The sequence below is a fragment of the Nilaparvata lugens genome, chromosome 7 (genome assembly GCF_014356525.2).
Source record: "Nilaparvata lugens isolate BPH chromosome 7, ASM1435652v1, whole genome shotgun sequence".
Classification (NCBI taxonomy): domain Eukaryota; kingdom Metazoa; phylum Arthropoda; class Insecta; order Hemiptera; family Delphacidae; genus Nilaparvata; species Nilaparvata lugens.
The window spans coordinates 9,518,399-9,538,286 of NC_052510.1; the positions used below are offsets into that span (position 1 = coordinate 9,518,399).

Here is a 19,888-nt window from a genome sequence, read left to right on the forward strand (position 1 = left end):
CTCTCTCACTTTATCTTTCTCTCTTCTCAAGCTCAACCCAGTCTGAACATTTTTGGAAAATCTCGTTCTGCTTCATGGAAGGTAACGTTCACTATTACCAGAGATGAACGAAATTTTTAAAGTTTTTGTTTCTCTATGCTATTACGAATAAAAAAAAACTATTTTCATCTTCATTTTAATACCTGATGGGATAGTGGGAATTGAGATTGATAAAATTTATCCATCTCTATCCTTCCATATTAATTTCTCCTTCCAATCTATCTGGTACTTTCAAGTTTTTATTTCTCGTGATTTGATAACATTTCTCCTTTGCTATTGGCAGTTGAATAAAAAAAATTTCAAATTTCATCGACACATTCTGTTGTAAAGTCAATTTCACAACTCAATTTCCCTTCACAAGTCAAGCAAAAATACGACATTCTGGAACTTCCCAAGCTCATTTTGAATCTAACTGGCAGTTTTGAGTTTTTATTTTCTGTCATTTGATAACATTTCAACTCTGCTACTGACGGTTGATTGAATAATTAAGAAAATTCCATCGTTTCATCAGTTTAAACTCCATCCACGACTCAATTTTCAAGCAAAAATCAAACATTCTGAAAACTGTATAAGCTCAAATCCAATTATAAAATATATTGTTCAACTTCTCCCACGTTGTTCAATGTCCATGTGAATCGGAAACTCCAGTTGAACTCCAACCTATTGGAATTTTCTTCTGATTTGATTGGCAGTCAATTTTTCAGCCACGCTTAGCAATTATATCAAACCTATTGTGTTTTTATATTCTTCTTCAAGAGAAAATATGAGATTCAATTGGAAAAGTATTAAATCAATGAGATATGTATATGACGTGATTTCTGAGAAATTCAATTGCGAGATGGGAAATTTCAACAAGAAACCACTCTGTATTTATTAAAAACTGAGTTACGTCAAAGATGTCATTCCCAGAAAATTCACTGCAAAATTAATTTCAGTGATGATTTGGAAATAATTTTTCCGTGCTGAGTTCACACATTCTCCAGGCGAACTTGTATTGTAAAGAAAACTCTTGCAGCTGGTAGCATTTCATTGTAGTGGAGAAAATAAATAAGTGAAATCCTACCTATCTTGAGTGGAATCTATATTCTACTATCAAATAGAATATAAGTAGTCTATATTCTACTATCTTGAGTAGATATATTCTACAATCGGGTTCATTAGGTTATCCAACTCGATAAAACAACTGGTCAAAAGTCCTACTTATTTTCCCACTGTTTGTTCAGTGTGACCTTATGGTAACTCTAGGATAGAATGGACAAAACTTGAACTTTTGTTTCAATTTGTATTCAAAACTCAAACTTTTGTTTCAATTTGTATTCAAAACTCAAACTTTTGTCTCAATTTGTATTCAAAACTCAAACTTGAATCTATTCAAACTTGTATACTCTTTGATTCTAGATGACTGAAATAATGTTCATCATTTATTTCTTTTCTTATCAATTTCTTATCTCAATTCTACAAATAGGGTTCATTAGGTTATTTAACTCAATAAAACAACTGGTCAAAAGTCCTACTCATTTTCCCACTGCTTGTTCAGTGTGGCCTTATGGTAACTCTAGGATAGAATGGACAAAACTTGAACTTTTGTTTCAATTTGTATTCAAAACTCAAACTTTTGTTTCAATTTGTATTCAAAACTCAAACTTGAATCTGTTCATACTTGTATACTCTTTGATTCTAGATGACTGAGATAATGTTCATTATTTATTTATTTTCTTATCCGTCGTATTATAGAACTACAACAAGAAAGCTGCGCTCCTGCATTATATGACACGTCCAAGCTTTGTATAATATGATATCACCGATATCCCTTATCTACACAAACACAACATACAAGATAACATTACAAACTTGAAGCAAAAATAATCTTTCAAGGAAGTCTGCTTATTTTTGTGAGGGCATAATTCAATAAGAAATTATCTAGGTGTTCTTTTGCAGTAAAAATTTAATTTCATTCAATTCAACTTGAAAATCCAAAACACTGTTATCTTCTCAAAACAAACCCAATCACCGATTCTACTTTTTGCAGGCCACTTTTGAAGCAAATCAAGAACTCGGCCGAGTCGCACATAGTCCTGGACTGTTCAACAGACCGCATCTACAATGTACTGAAGCAAGCCCAGCAGATTGGAATGATGAGCGACTATCACAGCTACTTGATCACATCTTTGGTGAGTTTTATTTTCAATAACAATATGTTAATAATGAGCCAAATAGTCAATCAGGATTTTGTATTATTTATTTCATAATATATTCAATATTCTCGAATAGATGAAATACTCAATCAGGTTTTCTTATTTATTTCTCATAATTTTCCATATTATATATTCTCTAAACCAATTATTTGAATATAATGTCAATCCATTTATACAATACTATATTACACTCAATATTTCAATCTATTCTAATCAATTTTGTGGAGTCATGGTAGCTAGTCTGTTTCAACTACAGCAACTATACAACCATAGTTATAAGCTACTGTAGTTTCAACTAGAGCTGATGTACTAAAGTAGGCAGTGAAACATGTAGGATAAATAAATAAATATCCTGTCTCACTACACTGGTCAATTGAGTCATACAGTTTAGAAATAGCTCTGCTAATTTCATTGAACATTTTATTCATATGATTCCTATGAAATCCTATAAGCTCCTATAATTCTATGTTCTGAGCATATATTACCATCATTTCTGCACAGCTAGAAAAAATCAGATTGAACTGAAACAATCATGTTGAACAGAAGCCAGATAATAGAATTCCAGAAGCTGTCATGAAACATAGACCCTATCTTTGAAGAGATATTGGCAGACCTCTACAAAGATGATAAGAGTATAAGTCATATCCTTTGATACCCAAACAGGGTATGTACGCCTAATCCTGGAATGAAGAAAAAGAGAAATTGATGAATGAGTGGTTATATGTTAAGCTTCAATGTAGTTTTTTTCTGACGGTGATGCTCACATGTAACTAGATATTGTTGAATGGTTAATTCGAAGGATGTCGATGAGAAATCAATGAACCTACAGCTTTAGAGGGGTTCTGAGCTACCAAGAAGCAAGTTTTCAAGTCATAGATCATATGTATGAATAATTTTTATGATCTGTGTCAGTTGAAATAATAAGAGTTCCAATAATGGAAGGCTTCTATCCATTAGTTTTGATTATTTCAACATAGCTTAAATTTTATCTTGTAGATGAATTTTAAAAAATATCAGTGATTTTAATATAAACAGTTCAGGATATATTAAGCTTTACGAGCCGCTCTAAATTGATCGTCTATCCAAGTTTTTGCGCGAGCTGAATTTCCCGGACGATGAAGAAAAGCGTGAAAATCACTTTGAAAGCGATGAACCGTTGAAAAAACATTTTCAACAGAGCAATTTCAATTTCCATCCTACCTTGGCGAGGTCTGAAAAAACACAACCAGCTGGCACTAGATTGAAGCACGTTGAGACAAACATTAAAGCTTATCAATCATTCCAGAAAACTTGGCACACGAAAAAACGGGGCGAAAAGCAATAGAACGTTTTTTACGGTGTGTATTCATTGAACCAGGCAATCGCTCTCTTTCGAAGCGCTCCGACATTAATGGCTTGTATCGTTATTCTTGCGCTAATTAGATCGTTGGGGTTGAATTAGCGTAGTGTAAATTATTGCGCAATCTCCTGATCAATCGTAAATAAGGGAGGAGGGTTGACGCGCCCCCAGGTGAGAATCAGGGGGCGGAAGAAGAGATGATGAACAGTCAGCATTCCATATAACATCAACCATTCCCATTTAAACAATGCTGTCGGTTTGAAGTGGATTTCAGGAGACTACACAAATCAAAGTGCGGTAGATTATTCCGCTGCCATGTGAAAACTTTACGGTTTGTTTGGCTTTTTTCAGGACTCATATTAGTTGTCCCAGCCAATAAATCTCGCTGATTCCCGGGGGAGCCAACTTAGGTCCCAGTCATGATGAAGCGAATCGGAACAGTTTTTTCGTCGTCATTCAACACAGTTCACCAGCTTATAATATTGTTGTGCAGTAATACGCAACGTTGAATGAAGGTCTCTTTAATCTCTAATCTAGAGATGTAATCTCTAACTGTGCAGATGTAATCGATTAGAAATCCAATGATTCCACTGTTGATTGAATGATTCAAGAATAATATGATCACATTATTGTTCAAAGTAGATTATTGATGCAACAATTTTGTGCAGTAATGCTAGTCAGTCAGGGTACGGGGTTCAGTGGATACATGCCCCGAAAGTATTTTCTATATTATGAAATAATTCTATATATTCTCCATATTCTATATTATATTCTCTTATTCATACTTTGTTACTGTTGTGATATGGGTTTGTGGATAATAATTCACCTCTCAATCAATTTCAGAGTGCTATTCATCCTATTTTGTGTTGTTTTGTGATATATGAAAATATGTATTGTGTAGAAAGAATGGATTAATCAGAGTAGAAATTTGGATAAAAACAGTATTATATCTCTTTGCTGCTTCATACTACCCTTACATGTTATTCAATGACAAGATTCACCAATATTATCATCAATACTTGAATAGAGACAATTGAGTTATTCATCTCTTCTCAGAAGTTTATGTGAATAAATTACCGAAAGATTATTTTTTATTCATGGGTAGAACTTGTGAAATATTGAGTGGATTCTGGGTTTCAATGATAGAATATAATAACTAGTATTTGTTTACATCCAATCAAAGATGATGACTGTTTAAACTCTTTTGTTATGACAAAGCAATCGCAACACTGTCATTGGTTAGAATCCCTCATTGATCGGTGTCACCACGACTGAGTAGCTGCTCTCTCATTGGTTAGCTTGTAATTGGTTGAATTCTGCATTACTCAACTCTCATTGCTAATGACGTCACAAACGCTACTCTCTCATTGGTTGGCTTGTGATTGGTTAAATTTTCCCTCTGGCTGCTATCATGTCTACGTAGGTTCTTTTTTACTTTCCTTGCCCTACTACCATAGGTAAGGAAAGTATTGCTTTCCAAAAAAAATTAAGGTACCCCAATTTCAAGTTTTCTATACGTTTCAAGGTCCCCTGAGTCCAAAACATGATTTTTGGGTATTGGTCTGTGTGTGTGTATGTGTGTATGTGTGTGTGTGTATGTCTGTGAACACGATAACTCCATTCCTAATTAACCGATCGACTTGAAATTTTAAACTTAAGGTCCCTATACCATGAGGACCCGACAATAAGATTCAATAAAATTCAATTCAAGATGGCGGAAAAAATGGCGGATAATTACTAAAAAACCATGTTTTTCACGTTTTTCTCGAAAATGGCTCTAACGATTTTCTTCAAATTTATATCATGGATAGCTATTTATAAGCCCTATCAACTAACATAAAGTCTCATTTCTGGGAAAATTTCAGGAGCTCCGTAATATTCTTGAGAAAAATGGCGGAAAATGACTAAAAAACCATGTTTTTCACGGTTTTCTCGAAAACAGCTCCAACGATTTTCTTCAAATTTATAACATGGATAGCTATTTTTAAGCCCTATCAACTGGCATAAGTTTCATTTCTGGGAAAATTTCAGGAGCTCCGTAATATTCTTGAGAAAAATGGCGGATAATGACTAAAAATCCATGTTTTTCACCGTTTTCTCGAAAACTGCTCTAACGATTTACTTCAAAGTCATACCATGGATAGATATTCATAAGCACTATCAACTGGCATGAGTCTCATTTCTGGGAAAATTCCATGAGCTCCGTAATATTCTTGAGAAAAATGGCGGATAATGACCAAAAACCAGGTTTTTCACGGTTTTCTCGAAAACGGCTCTAACGATTTTCTTCAAATTCAAGCCATGGGTAGCTATTCATAAGTCCTATCAAATGACATGAGTTTTTTCCTTGGAAAATTGCAGGAGCTCCGTAATATTCTTGAGAAAAATGGCGGATAATTACTAAAAAACCATGTTTTTCACGATTTTTTCAAAATAACTTGGCCGATTTTTTTCAAATTCATACTCTGTATAGTTATTTATCAGCTCTATTAACTGGCATGAGTCTCCTTTTTGGGAAACTAATGGGGGTCCACCCCATCCTTGAGAAATGGACTTTGTAGCCTCTTTCTCGTGCATGAGGTAGGTAGATAGAGCAGTTCTCATAAAAAGAACACATAGTCGAGATATTTCATCTGTAGAACAGCTGTTTTGACGACTTTAAAAAAATGACGACTAAAAAAATCATTGAATTTCACAATTTACACAAAGGAAAAAGTACTCTGAAAACAATTATATATACACATATACAAAAGACTGATCGTAGTTTCGAATATGAGCAAGGAAAGTTGTGTGAGTGTACCACACCAGATTTTTCTCATTGGCTCCTGATGAATATTTTTCAAGGCAAAGTAGCATTCACATGATATTTTTCGATAGTTGATTGAATTTCTCAGTTGACTAGCTGATTTTACATTGGAACGACTCTCATCTCAATTTATCATAATCATCATCGTCATTCAAGGATTAGGCTCTGTTGGCCTGTTCCGGCATCCATTTCTTCATCGGTCGTCCGACGCCTCTTCTCCCATCGGGTTTGTAGTGCCAAGCTTCAATTGGAAGTCTATTTGCTGGCATACGAAGTAGATGGCTAGACCAGTCTTCTCTACTTTTCTTCAATATTTGCAATAAAGACTCTACATTCAGTTCGGCTCTTATGTAATCCAACCTAGTGTAACCTTTGACTGCTCGAAAGAACCTCATTTCGGCTGCTTGAATACGGGACTTAGTATTTTAATTGACACCCAGGCTTCGCTTCCATAAGCTATTATTGGTACAGCCATTAGTCTGTAGAGCTTCATCTGAGTGGCTTTTCTTGTTTTCTTCCCCATTGTTCTACGTATTGCACCACACATAGCACTGAATTTTGTTAATTTCTCACTTCAATTAATCAATTGTAAACTAAAATTTGTCAATTTAGTCTCGGATCGGGATCTCAATTTATACAATAAATTATAGACCATTAGCGTCACCCTCTAGTCTTCTGACTAATCTGGTTATCGATGTATTCATAAAGGGAAGCTCCACATCAATTAGTCAGTGTGATCGTGTGAGAGAAAGAGAGTGTCAAAAAGGGAGAGATTTTCTATGCGAAAATACGACTCGCAAAGGAGAGAATCTGCTTCCAAGAACATAAAAAAGAGAGGAGATTGCTCTCCTCTCTCCCTCGCCTTCCACGCAAGTAGTCTTTGTTCCTTTGTGATCGGGAACCAAAATGGCGCCATAAAAAAATCATAAAGCCTCTATGACCCTGACGGGGACTTGAGCAGAGTACTTGAGAGACTTTTTTGCTTCCTCTATCAATGTCCGTGAAGTGGGATTCACACCATTCTGTCAGCATTGTTTGAATTTGAAGCATCGATGATATTAATAAGGAGTGCTGACAGGTTGCAGTGTATCTCACATGTAGTTCATCCTCTTGGGTTTCATTCTAGTCTTTTCTTCGATATTTTCCTCAAAAGTGCAGAATTTTTCAGATTTTTCCAGGAATACTAGTATGTACTCGTCTATAATTCACAAAGGTTAATGGAATGAGCTGCATGGGATAGTAACTGCATTATGCAGCTCTTCAGAAATGGAGCATACATTTAATAAAAAAAGAACCCTCCATATTTCTGATAGAGCATTTATCATACATGTCCAGAATGCATTAACAAAAATATAAAATGTCTCCCTCCACTATGATCTTTTCTATTGATGACAGCTCAAAAGGTCTGATGAAGAAAGCCAAAAATTGAATGAAAAAGACTAAGAAATTGTCAAAAACCACAGATTTTTTGATACACTTATCAGAGATTGACAATGGTGTAATAACCGAAACCGGTCTTTCTAAGTATCAATAAATCTGTGGTTTTTGACAATTTCTTAGTCTTTTTCATTCAATATGAATAATTACCACAATATCAACTCCTCAACTACACAAAAAGTGAAAGCCAAAAATGATAGAATGTAGAGAATCTCTAGAGCATGAAAACATTGGCCATGTCACAAAGAGCACTAACCAGTACTAATGAGTGATTAGTACACTATAAGGGAGCACCAACCATTGATACTACTCCTAACGTTCATTAATTGAACTTTGATCAAGACAGTAACTCTTAAATTTTTAATTATGACATTTGTCATCTTTCATCTGTGCAGAATATTTTTGTTAGTGGAAGTCGTCGTCGTCGTCGTCTTCTTACAGGGGTAGGCATTAATACCTGTTCCGCCTTCAAACATTCTCCCACCTTTTTCTTGGTCTGTCAATACTTCTCCTCCCTTCTGGCTTGTAAGCAATGGCAGCTTTGGGGATTCTTTCGTTTCCCATTCTCTCAACGTGTTCTCTCCACTTTTGTCGATTCTCGTCAACTTGTTGAGGTATAGAGATCACATTGAGCTCTCTACGGATATCGATATTATAAAGCCTGTCCTCTCTGGTGCATCCTTTCACTGACCTTAAAAATCTCATTTCTGCCGCCTGTAACCTGCTCCACTCCCTTCACTTTGGTACCCAGGTTTCAGAGCCATACAAAAGTGTAGGGACGGCCATTACTTTATAAAATTTGAGTTTTGTCTCTTTTCGGGCTTTATTTTTGAGAGTTCTGTTAATAGTTCCGCATATGTACTGGAATCTGTCAATTTTTGCATTCAAGTCGTGGTCTTCCTCGTATGTAATATCACATCCCAAACATTTGAATTGTGATACCTGTTCCAGTATTCTGTTGTTGAGAACTATTTTAGAACGTATTGGAGACTTCCCCAGAAACGCCATCACTTTTGTTTTGTGCAAGGAAATCTTCATATTATATTCTGAGCTCAGGAGATGGAGTTGGTATATTGCTCTTTGCAGATTGTCCTCTGATTCCTGCAATATCACTTGATCATCTGCAAACCATAATGAATTGACAGCAATATTGTGTGTTAGTTGTATACCTGGGTGAATTTGTTCCTTCCACTTCCTACAAAGGTCGTCCGCATAAATATTGAAGAGAGTTGGTGAGAGAGGTCAACCCTGTCTCCTTAGTGGAAGTAGATATACATATACTACAAATATCCTAGAACATGAAAAGTATCCCTGAACAAAAGATGATATTTCAATGATCGGATCCTCAATTTTGCAATCTCAAGGAGAAAACTGATGAGGTGGAATTAATGAGATTTTTTTAGTACTACATGTACTGGGAAAATTATCTGATAAACTTTGACCCAAATATGACTGTGAAACTGGCAAAACCTTATTCATTTTACCTTAATATGAAGAAGTTCTCAACAACCGTGTATCTAGTATGAAACCAACAATGATCAAAAGCTAATGAATGTTGTTGGAGCTGATAAAATATACTGTTTGAAATGAAATATTGGAAATATTCATGTGTTTCCCAGGAAGAATATGCAAAATGAAGTCATCCTCTCATTTTTTTTATAATTGGAACACTTTCTTCAACTTGATTGTGATGAATAACTGCGAGACAAATCATCATCAAGGCTCAAGTTTGTCGGGAAGTGTAATAATTTTATGCAAACTTAATTCATGAATTGATTACTGATTACAGAGGCTCGAATCTCGCTTGATGGAAACGCTCGAATTCCATTATGAATTAACGGTAGACTGGTTGGGGAAAGATTTATGTGTGAGGGGGAATTGGAAGTGGAAGGGGGAGGAGATGTTGTATAAGTGAGGAGGAGATGTGGGACGAGGAGGAGAAGGAGGAAGAGGAGGAGGAGGAGGAGGAGGAGGAGGAGGAGGAGGAGGAGACTAAGTGGATGAATTTGAATTACTGCCAGTATAATGAAGAGAAACGGAAATGAGACAAAGTGTATTGCTAAGACAATGACAAGCGAAAAGAAAATTGGAAGATGTTGATGGGGAGATATTGTCAATGGAAGAGAGAGAGATAAGTAGACAGTGAGAGGAAGAAAATTATGGAGGAAGAAAATTGTATGAAGAGACATCCAAGAAGATGCAGAGGGATGATGAATAATGTTCACTAGAGAAAAAGGGAGTTACGAGAGATAGATTTGAGTTGAGTTTCATGAGAGCGAGAGAAAAGTGATGGATTTCCTGAACGGGAACGAGACAGATAATGTTTTCAAGGATAGAATGTAAGGTAATGAAATCTGTGCTTAATTTTCCATGGCCTGATTGAATTTTCCTGAAGTGTATTATCCCGTAGGAATGCGAATAATTTATTCTAATAGTCGTGAGAAAGAATTTCGAGACTAGCTGGCCTAAATTCTCTTGCTGGAATTATTTGGGGAGGGGGGAGTGATCATGATCAAGATGGAGGGGGGAAGGGGAATAAGAAGGTAATGAATTTATGATGAACGAAAGATCCAAATGAGCTTTATTCGCTCGCAAACACTCCTGCCCAAAAGCCCTTCTTGAGGCCGATATTCATTCCAGAAGATTAGCTATGTTCGAAACGTAGATACCCAAGTTTGGAGAGTCAGGCAAGCGCGAGGTATAAATCACAAGAATGAGTTACGGCTAACTCAAAGGTACGCTACCCGAATTCAATTAATGACGTCTTTGTCTGAACTTGTGTTCAATGATAGTCTCCAACAAGAAACATAGGCTGGAACAAGGAACACTGAAACAAGGAACTGTGCTCTTATCGAGGTACATGAGTCCCAATCCATGAGCTGTGTTGTAATGAAGTTCGACTGTAACTTCAAATATACAAGAAGTGTTACTTGCAAAGTTTATTGTAACGCCTGTGCGAATTTCGGGCGATAACTTAGTTATGAGAAAAAGTTTCTGGCGCCAACTTGAGCCGGCTTTGAAACAGCCGTGTGTTTTACAGTTAGATGAAGGCTGCAGGCTGTAAATTTTGTCTCAAATTATGAATTATTGTTCAAAGTCTGGTGGAATCTGAGAATTGGAGGATGAGTGTGGGCGGTGTATTATCATCACATAACATGAATGAGAGAGTGGATTATTGATAATATATTGTTTCCATACTAAGGTATACCATTGCTTTTATCACGGATGATTCCCACATAAGCTTTTTGCTACAAAAGTTATGAAAAGCATTGATCAGACATTAAGTTGCATTAACTCGTAATTCGTAGTTGATTCAATTTTCAGCAATATCTGACAAGAACAATGTTACTTTCCAAATAACTACAGTAAACTTCCTGAAACGTGTAATGTACTCAAATCAAATCAAATTTATTCATCAATTAACAACAGTGTTACAAAAAAATAAATAAATAATTGGCGTGGCTAGAAAAAGAAATCTTGTGCTCCAGCCACGAGTTCAAACATTCCTTACTATATTTAAAATGATTTTGGATTTAATACAGCTCTTTATAATATAATCAAAACAATACAAATAGATAAATCAAATGAACAATCATACTGCAGTACGTATTTGCTCAAAGTTCAAATTACCTAAAGGAAATTTCAAAGAAACTCCAATCATGTGTCATTTTGTAAAATACGTTTTCATAATGCTCCAATGATACTCAAGAATGAATGAATGAAAAAATTATTTTCTGTTTTCCTCATCCAAACACGGACTTGTTTCAAATTAGAGGAGATAAGAAGGTATTTTTCAAGGAAATGTATTGTAATTTACAGTCTACATAGAAGTGGAAATACTCATTTCTTTTAATTTTCTGAATAATACACTTTCTACTTTCATTTTATTATCACAACATTTTTATAAGTTTAGTGCTGACAATTAAAATACATTCTTATCATAAATAAAATTATTGATAATACAAAGTTTAGAGCTATTAAATATGAATGTCCAAATTCAAACAATTATATTTCATTCATAAAACGATGCACACAAACCAATTCCATATTTATTTTTGTAGATGTCGTCTGAGCCTCTAAAGGAGGGCACATAGAACATTACTCATAATACCCTATCATAAACTTGATGCTTCAGTGATTAGTTTGATATGAAATTAGTTTGTATGCTTAGTTCTTTAAAAAGTTATTGAAATTTTGGAATTAAACTTTCTAGAATAAATTCGATTTGTTTGATCTCTGTTGTAGGATCTTCACAGCGTGGACCTTGAGGAGTTCAAGTACGGAGGCACTAACATAACTGCGTTCAGACTGGTGGACCCCGAGAAGCCAGAGCTGCAGCGTGTCGTCAGAGACTGGATCAACGGCGAACAGAAGCTCGGCAGGAAACTCGATTTAATAACACACTCGCAATATGGCGTGAGTCGCATTTATATTCTTTTTCATTTCCAATATCTTCAGTGCAGGTAATGGTACTCTGCCTTTAGTAAGATTCACTTCGGACTACCAGCATCGGTTGAATTGGAAGCCTTATTTATGAGGAAAAATTGAGAACTTATTGTGAGGAACTTGAAATAGAAACTCAAATAGTTTGAAGTCAGTACAACTAAAACTGATGAGAGGTCCATACTATACAAAAGTATAGTCTGACACTCATCATAGTTCTCAGTCTTTGATTAGACTCGTTTTTATAAAATTCAGATTAGTAAAACTAAAGCTGATGTGAATTTCATAGTATACAAAAGCACAGTCTAAAACTTATCATAGTCCTCAGTCTTTGATTAGACTCGTTTTTATAAAATTCAGAAATAATCTAGTCTTATGATAGTATTATTATTTTTTATGAAACTCTCGTTAAGATCAAACTGAAAAATGGTCTGAAACTCATCATTGCAGCATGTCTTAACCTTTGATCAAACTTGTCTTTACAGTAGTAGAAGGTAGTTATGAAGTAAAGATTTCTGATAAATTGTATGATTACCAGCATGAGTAATGTATATGTATCAATTTTCAAAAGTATCATCAAGGATACAATGAGTCAACAAGTTTTACATTGAAGAATTCTTTAAGAGATTTTACAGAATTGAAGATGACTTGCATCACTCACCTAGCTGACTTTTAACTGTTTATTTATTTATTTATACATTGGTAGAATGAACAATATCAATCTCAACTATGAATGATTCGGAAAGGAACAAGGGAGGCTTAAAGCACAAAACTGTTCCTTTCCCAAATTCGGAAAGAAATATTGTCCAAAAATAGATTATTGAAGCATTGAACTATTCACCTTAGTTGAGAGCTCTAAATTTTCTATAAGGGGACTCTAGATTTTTGCAATTTGTGAGGTGTTTCCAAAGAGTTGAAGTTGATTTGAAAGTCTGATTAAGAACTCGAATTGAGAACGCGGCATTGTTGAACTGTGCCTCAGACCTCAATTTCATAGTTCCTAGTCACACAGAAGGATAATATTTCTTTCAAAACAATATTATTATTCTTAAATGATTTTACAAAAAGATCTCGAATATCCTTAAATGAATAATACAACATTGTTAGGTAAGCAAGATAGATTGAGTAAATTTATCCATTCAATTTATCTTTGCATTATTTTTTTTTTTTTTGTTCAGTTATCAGTAGATGTGACAAATAATATTGATTTTGCAATAAACACCTGATTTTTTTCATGCATACATTACAGCGGGACAACATAACTTTCATCAAGGTAAAATGAACTTCTTTCAATTCTTCAATTGTAGATTAATATTATTAATCTACTTCAATTTGTTCTTGCAATATAACTGCAAAGATCTAATAGCTCACAATAGATCACATCTTTTGGTGTGATTTATATTCCATTTCCAATAAACTCCCTAACACTTCACTGTATTGCAGTGTAGCCCATTGCCAAGTAGGATAGATGAAGTAAGAATATAAACAATGATAGTATACTAGCCTTGGCCTACTACACTTTATAATACGAGATTGTCTCATTAAAGCACCAAGGTTATTTCTAATACTCACTTCCTAATGCATGAATACAATCCTCCTTGAAGTTAACTTGTAGTGAGTGAGTTGATAAAAACCAATTCCAATAACTAGAAAGCCTCCACGAGTTTATCCATTTCGAGAGCTTTTCTCTCTTGATTATGACCTATGAATTAACAATGGTTTTCGAATAAATCCAACGAAGAAAATGTAACTGTAGTTATCATCAAATTTATATCTCTATAACTCAATCACTGATCAATATAATGTTCTTATTCTTGTGAATATGACAAAAGCTAATCAAATGTATCAAAATAATAATTAAGACTAAGAAATTTCCAAAAAACACAGATTTTATCAAAAGTGAAAGACCGGTTTCAGTTATTACACCATTGTCAATCTCTGATAAGCTGAAACTAAATACAAGAGTAGCAGAATCTATACTAGTAGGCGAGTACCGCTATTGGTCAAGGGCATGAACGTCTGCCATTGGCCCAGCTAGACACGTTTCTATTATATGCACCGTTAAGTGGGAGGAGAGTGTCTAGCTGGGCCATGACAGGCGATCGTTCATTCCTTTGACCAATAGCGGTACTCGCCCACTAGTATAAATTCTGTTACTCTTCTATTTAGTTTTAGTTTATCAGAGATTGACAATGGTGTAACAACCGAAACCTGTCTTTCTAACTATCAATTAAGTCTGTGGTTTTTGACAATTTCTTAGTCTTTTTATTCAATAATTACCACAATATCAACTTTTCAACTACACAAAAAGTATCAAAATAACACGAACATTTGTAACCAATCTTGATAGAACTGATCGATTTTACAGACGGAGACAGCGCTGATGTACGACGCTGTCCACTTGTTCGCGAAAGCTCTGCATGATCTCGACACCAGTCAGAGAATAGACATCAAACCGTTGAGTTGCGATGCACTCGACACCTGGCCACATGGCTACAGTCTCATCAACTACATGAAAATTGTGAGTAGTTGTTCCAAATGTACTCTGTATTTTAGAAACATTGTTAGTTTTTATTTCTCAGGTAATTGAAGTTACCTACTCTGTTGAGATTACGAGATTGAGTTATTATCAAGTCCTAAAAAACAACATCGATTTAGATTGTAATAATTTTTTATACAAAAATTATTGTGACTTGTCTTTTCTTAGAACAAAAACGTTTATGATCTAGTCTTTGAAGTGTTTATGGAGCCAATGAGGCTTTCCAAGAGACCCTTATTCCATATCTCATTGATCATTAATCGAAAGAGTTTATCTAGATACCGTAACTGTTTATTCTTTGAGAGAAATCTCCAAGAATATATTTTTAACCAACACTTCATCGTAAAAAGCTCAAAATTGATTGCAATTTTTTATAAATCATTGATGAACTTTTAGATAATAATCCACAGTCATATAACACTACGATATCACAATCTACACTTCCTTGACAACTCTACAACATATTGTAAAGGAGAGAGAGAGCCTACGGATATTTCGTAATGTGGGTAGTGCTAAAGAAGAGGTCAAAAAGATAAAGTTTTTGGAGTGATTAGTCTAATGTGTAAATGCTAAATGGAAAAGATAAAGCTCTAGTTCTCCTTTCAAATGTAACACAAGATAAAATAAGAGATATTTAGAAATATATTACTAATGCGATTAACGTGCGAAATTACATCTTAGAGACTACGGGATGATCTTTTATTTATTTTTTTCTAATATCATTGTAATTGTTCATTAATAATCACAAATATTGTTGGAACTGAAGGGTTGTTTTACAGGTTGTTTATAAAGCTGTAGTAAAAGTTGTTGGTGCTTTTGAGGAGCAGGCTATTGTTTTTATCTTTTGTTGTAATGTCTAGTCAATATTCAATATCTGAAAGATAGTGTATTGTTTTACAAGTACAGCTTTTTATGTCACGGTGACATGTAAAATTACTCCCCCATATTAGTATATTGATATGATATTTTAGTAACTTTAAATCTGTGTTCTTGTTATTTTTAAGGAGTCTACATCAAACTATTTAATTTCAATAGTGTTATCCAGAATTCGAAGAGGAGTCGATCAATTATGTTGATGTTGTAATTGTAATTTATGTATTGTTAGTGTGCAACTCTTTGTATGGGGCATGGCCCTTATGACAAATAAAGCTAATTTATTTATTAAAAAAAGAAAATGCTAAATGGAATGAAAATATTCTTCAATAGATGGAGTTAGTACTTTTTAGTCCTCATCATCATTCGACCAAATTGAGTATTGCTCAATTAGAGTTGGAAAGGAGTCTCTTAGTAGTAAACCCCGTTAGTGTGAGATATTCTGTAAATTCAAGTTGAAATTGAACTATTCATTGATAATTAAAGCCTTAATTGTAGTCGAAAAACATTTTCAAATAAGAACCCATTCTATTACAAAATCCATAGAAGATTACATTCTGATATCTGATAAGTTCACCATAAATATTTGTAGACTCTTCCTCCAGTACAAACCAATCATCTAAAACTGAAATCCATAAATGATTTTTCAGGTTGAGATGCGTGGCTTGACGGGTGTTATCAAATTCGATAATCAAGGATTCCGATCGAATTTTGTACTGGATATTGTGGAGTTGAACAAAGAGGGTCTGTCAAAGATAGGCACGTGGAACTCTTCGGAAGGCGTCAACTTTACGAGGACTTACGGAGAGGTGTATACGCAAATAGTTGAAAGTTTACAGAACAAGACTTTCATCGTAACCACAATTCTGGTGAGTTTTGCTCTTTAATTAATGTGCTTGTCTCATCCATAACAATGTATTCATTCGAAAACAAAAAACACAGAATAAGATCAAAATACAAACAAAGTACAAATATCATACACAAATACAAGTAGCAGGCTACATCGTGGGGTGTGCTAAAATAGAGGAGGATTAATAAAAATGGATTGATCCCTATCATCCTGCTACAGTGCTACATGGTTAATAACCTCTTATAGTTCTATGGCTGTTAACCTCTTCGAGTTAGTTGGCTTGTAATATTTCTTGTGATGTTTTCACTTTTTGTGTAGTTGAGAAGTTGATATTGTAGTAATTATTCATATTGAATGAAAAAGACTAAGACATTGTCAAAAACCACAGATTTATTGATACTTAGAAAGACCGGTTTCGGTTATTACACCATTGTCAATCTCTGATAAACTCTTGTGATGTTTTTTCAATAAACGAATCAGATATCGCAGTAAAATGGAATACTGATCACATGTATCGATTTCAAACAGCAATGTCGTTTCAATGTATTACTGTGTTACTTTTACTAACCAATACATTGAAAAAATTATGTCTCCATAGCCAGTTGTAAAGATAAGTCAATAAAACGCAGCAGAGGTGTGTATTTTAAATAATACTCCTTGTAATTTGATTCCCCAATCATTATGATAGAAAAAGTCTTTCTGTAGCTAGTTGATTTAAATGTAACAATGTATCAATTCAATAGAACGGACCACATGTCTGCTTTCCTGGGAGATTAATGTCTGACCTTTCAAGTGCTAATAGTTCTAGTTAATTTTATTGTTCAATCATTATGTCCTATGAATTTTCCTATAACGTATCATCGATGAAAATAGCATAACAAGATATCCCATGACATAGGTCGTTTATGTTTAAAATTCCAAGCCGATTTTTGTTCACTCAAGCAGGTTCCTGTCGACTACTGTCTATCATAACTGTTTTGGCCGGTTGGAAGTGTAAGAATGGCGCAATATGAGAGACTACCAGCAATACATAACTTCACGAAAAAGAGCCACTAGGACTATCAGCTTCAGTTAACATTGAAATTCGCCCTTTACCATGGGATATCTTCCTATGCTAAAGGGTGTTTCAAAAAGGACGTACATCGAAGTTTGAGGGAATATATTCTCTGTATAGGGAATGTTTTGATCCCCCAAAATAACAGTTGGCTCTACCGTACTCATTGTTGAACCGGCATGCACCATTTTAGATTTACCAGTGCTTGTTAGTATTTATTTGTAATCTGTAGTGTCTGTTGTATGTTCAACTATGGTTTTTTCAAAGGATGGAAGTTTGTTTATTATTGGAAGTATTGTAGGGCCTTTATTTTTGACAAATCTGTAGATGGTGTTGTATATTGCAACATTATTGAAAAATTTATAGCTTTGTTAGAATTAGACGATCGAGATTGTTGGTTTCAGCAGGATAATGCAACATGCCATACTTCTGCTGAAACGATGAATATGTTACGAGAATTTTTTTGACCATAATGTGATATTAAAGGGATTGTGGCCGCTAAGATCACCAGATCTCACTCCAGCTGACTTTTTTTAGGGAGGAATTTAAAATGTAAGGTTTTTAATAACAATCCTCATACACTTGACGAATTGAAGGCTAATATTGAAAGTGAGATTAAAATCATTTCTGAGCAAACACTACGAAAAGTGGCTGCAAATGTTATGAAACGTGTTCGAACCTGCATTACTAGTGGAGGAAGCCATTTTGAACATTTATTGTGGAGTTTTAAAGGCAATTTGAATATAATTAAGGTAATAATTTCATACAGCATAACTTGTAATTACTTTAATAACTTAATGTAATAAATTCACATTCTCAAACTTCCATGTGCGTCCTTTTTGAAACACCCGTTATCTTTACCTTATGATAAATCGAACCAGACGTGTGTATTTTTAACTCAACTTCTTGTAAATCAATTCCTCAATCACTATCATAATATATCAATCTTTTTATAGCTAGTTGATGAAATATCATGAAATTTATATTTAATACCAAATATTTAATAAAACGAACAACATGTCCAGGTTTCTGGAAGATTAATGTATTACTTTTCAAATGCTATTCAGATTAGTTAAATATCGTTTACTCTAATTTTCTTCTCCATTGCAGAGCTCTCCGTATTGCATGAGGAAAGACTCGAGTGAGAAGTTGACAGGCAATGCACAATTCGAGGGGTACAGCATCGACCTCATTCACGAGATATCTCGAATCCTCGGCTTCAACTACACATTCCGACTGGTGCCAGACGGTCGCTACGGTTCTTTCAATAGAGAAACCAAAGAATGGGATGGCATGATCAAGGAACTTTTAGAACAGGTACGATCATCTTAATGAATAATGAATGAGAGCTTAAATTTTATAGATGGAATGAAAGAGAGCTATGTTGGACTAAATGAAATTAATGAGAGGATAGGTGTGGTAAGATGAAATGAATGAAAGCTAAGGTTAAATAAAAATACTAAGAAATTGTCAAAAACCACAGATTTATTGATACTTACAAAGACCGGATTCAGTTGTTACACCATTGTCTCTGTTTATCAGAGATTGACAATGGTTTAACAGCCGAAACCGGTATTTCTAAGTATCAAGAAATCTGTGGTTTTTGACAATTTCTTAGTATTTTTATTTAATATGAATAATTACCACAATATCAACTTCTCAACTACCCAAAAAGTGAAAGCTAAGGTGTAATAAATAATTGAATGAATGAGATCCAAGCTGTAATGAATGGATGAGAGCCAAGTTGTAATGAATGAGAGTTAAGGTGGAATAAATTGAATGAATGAGATCAGTTGTAATGAATGAATGAGATTCAAGCTGTAAAGAATGAATGAGAGCCAAGTTGTAATGAATGAGAGCTGAGGTGTAATAAATTGGATGAATGAGATCAGCTGTAATAGATGAATGAGAGCTGAGAGATGTAATGAATTGAATGAATGAGATCCAAGCTGTAATCAATGAATGAGAGCCAAGTTGTAATGAATGAGAGCTAAGGTGTAATAAATTGGATGAATAAGATCAGCTGTAATAGATGAATGAGAGCTGAGAGATGTAATAAATTGAATGAATGAGATCCAAGCTGTAATCAATGAATGAGAGCCAAGTTGTAATGAATGAGAGCTAAGGTGTAATAAATTGGATGAATGAGATCAGCTGTAATAGATGAATGAGAGCTAAGAGATGTAATGGATTGAATGAATGAGATCCAAGCTGTAATGAATGAATGAGAGCCAAGTTGTAATGAATGAGAACTAAGGTGTTTTAAATTGAATGAATGAGAGCCAAGCTGTGATGAATTTAATGAATGAGAGC

General features: G+C 34.5%; 1 protein-coding gene across 6 annotated transcripts in view; it reads left to right on the plus strand.

Annotated features, from left to right (window-relative positions):
* Positions 1-19,888, plus strand: part of LOC111057584 (glutamate receptor ionotropic, kainate 2) — a 208,988-nt gene that overhangs the window by 164,449 nt on the left and 24,651 nt on the right. For all 6 annotated transcript variants that reach the window (XM_039433629.1, XM_039433631.1, XM_039433632.1 and 3 more), the window contains exons 6-11: positions 2,069-2,210; positions 12,062-12,232; positions 13,509-13,532; positions 14,628-14,780; positions 16,322-16,540; positions 18,686-18,892. In XM_039433629.1, the coding sequence (XP_039289563.1) occupies positions 2,069-2,210; positions 12,062-12,232; positions 13,509-13,532; positions 14,628-14,780; positions 16,322-16,540; positions 18,686-18,892 (916 nt within the window). The remainder of the gene's footprint in view (positions 1-2,068; positions 2,211-12,061; positions 12,233-13,508; positions 13,533-14,627; positions 14,781-16,321; positions 16,541-18,685; positions 18,893-19,888) is intronic.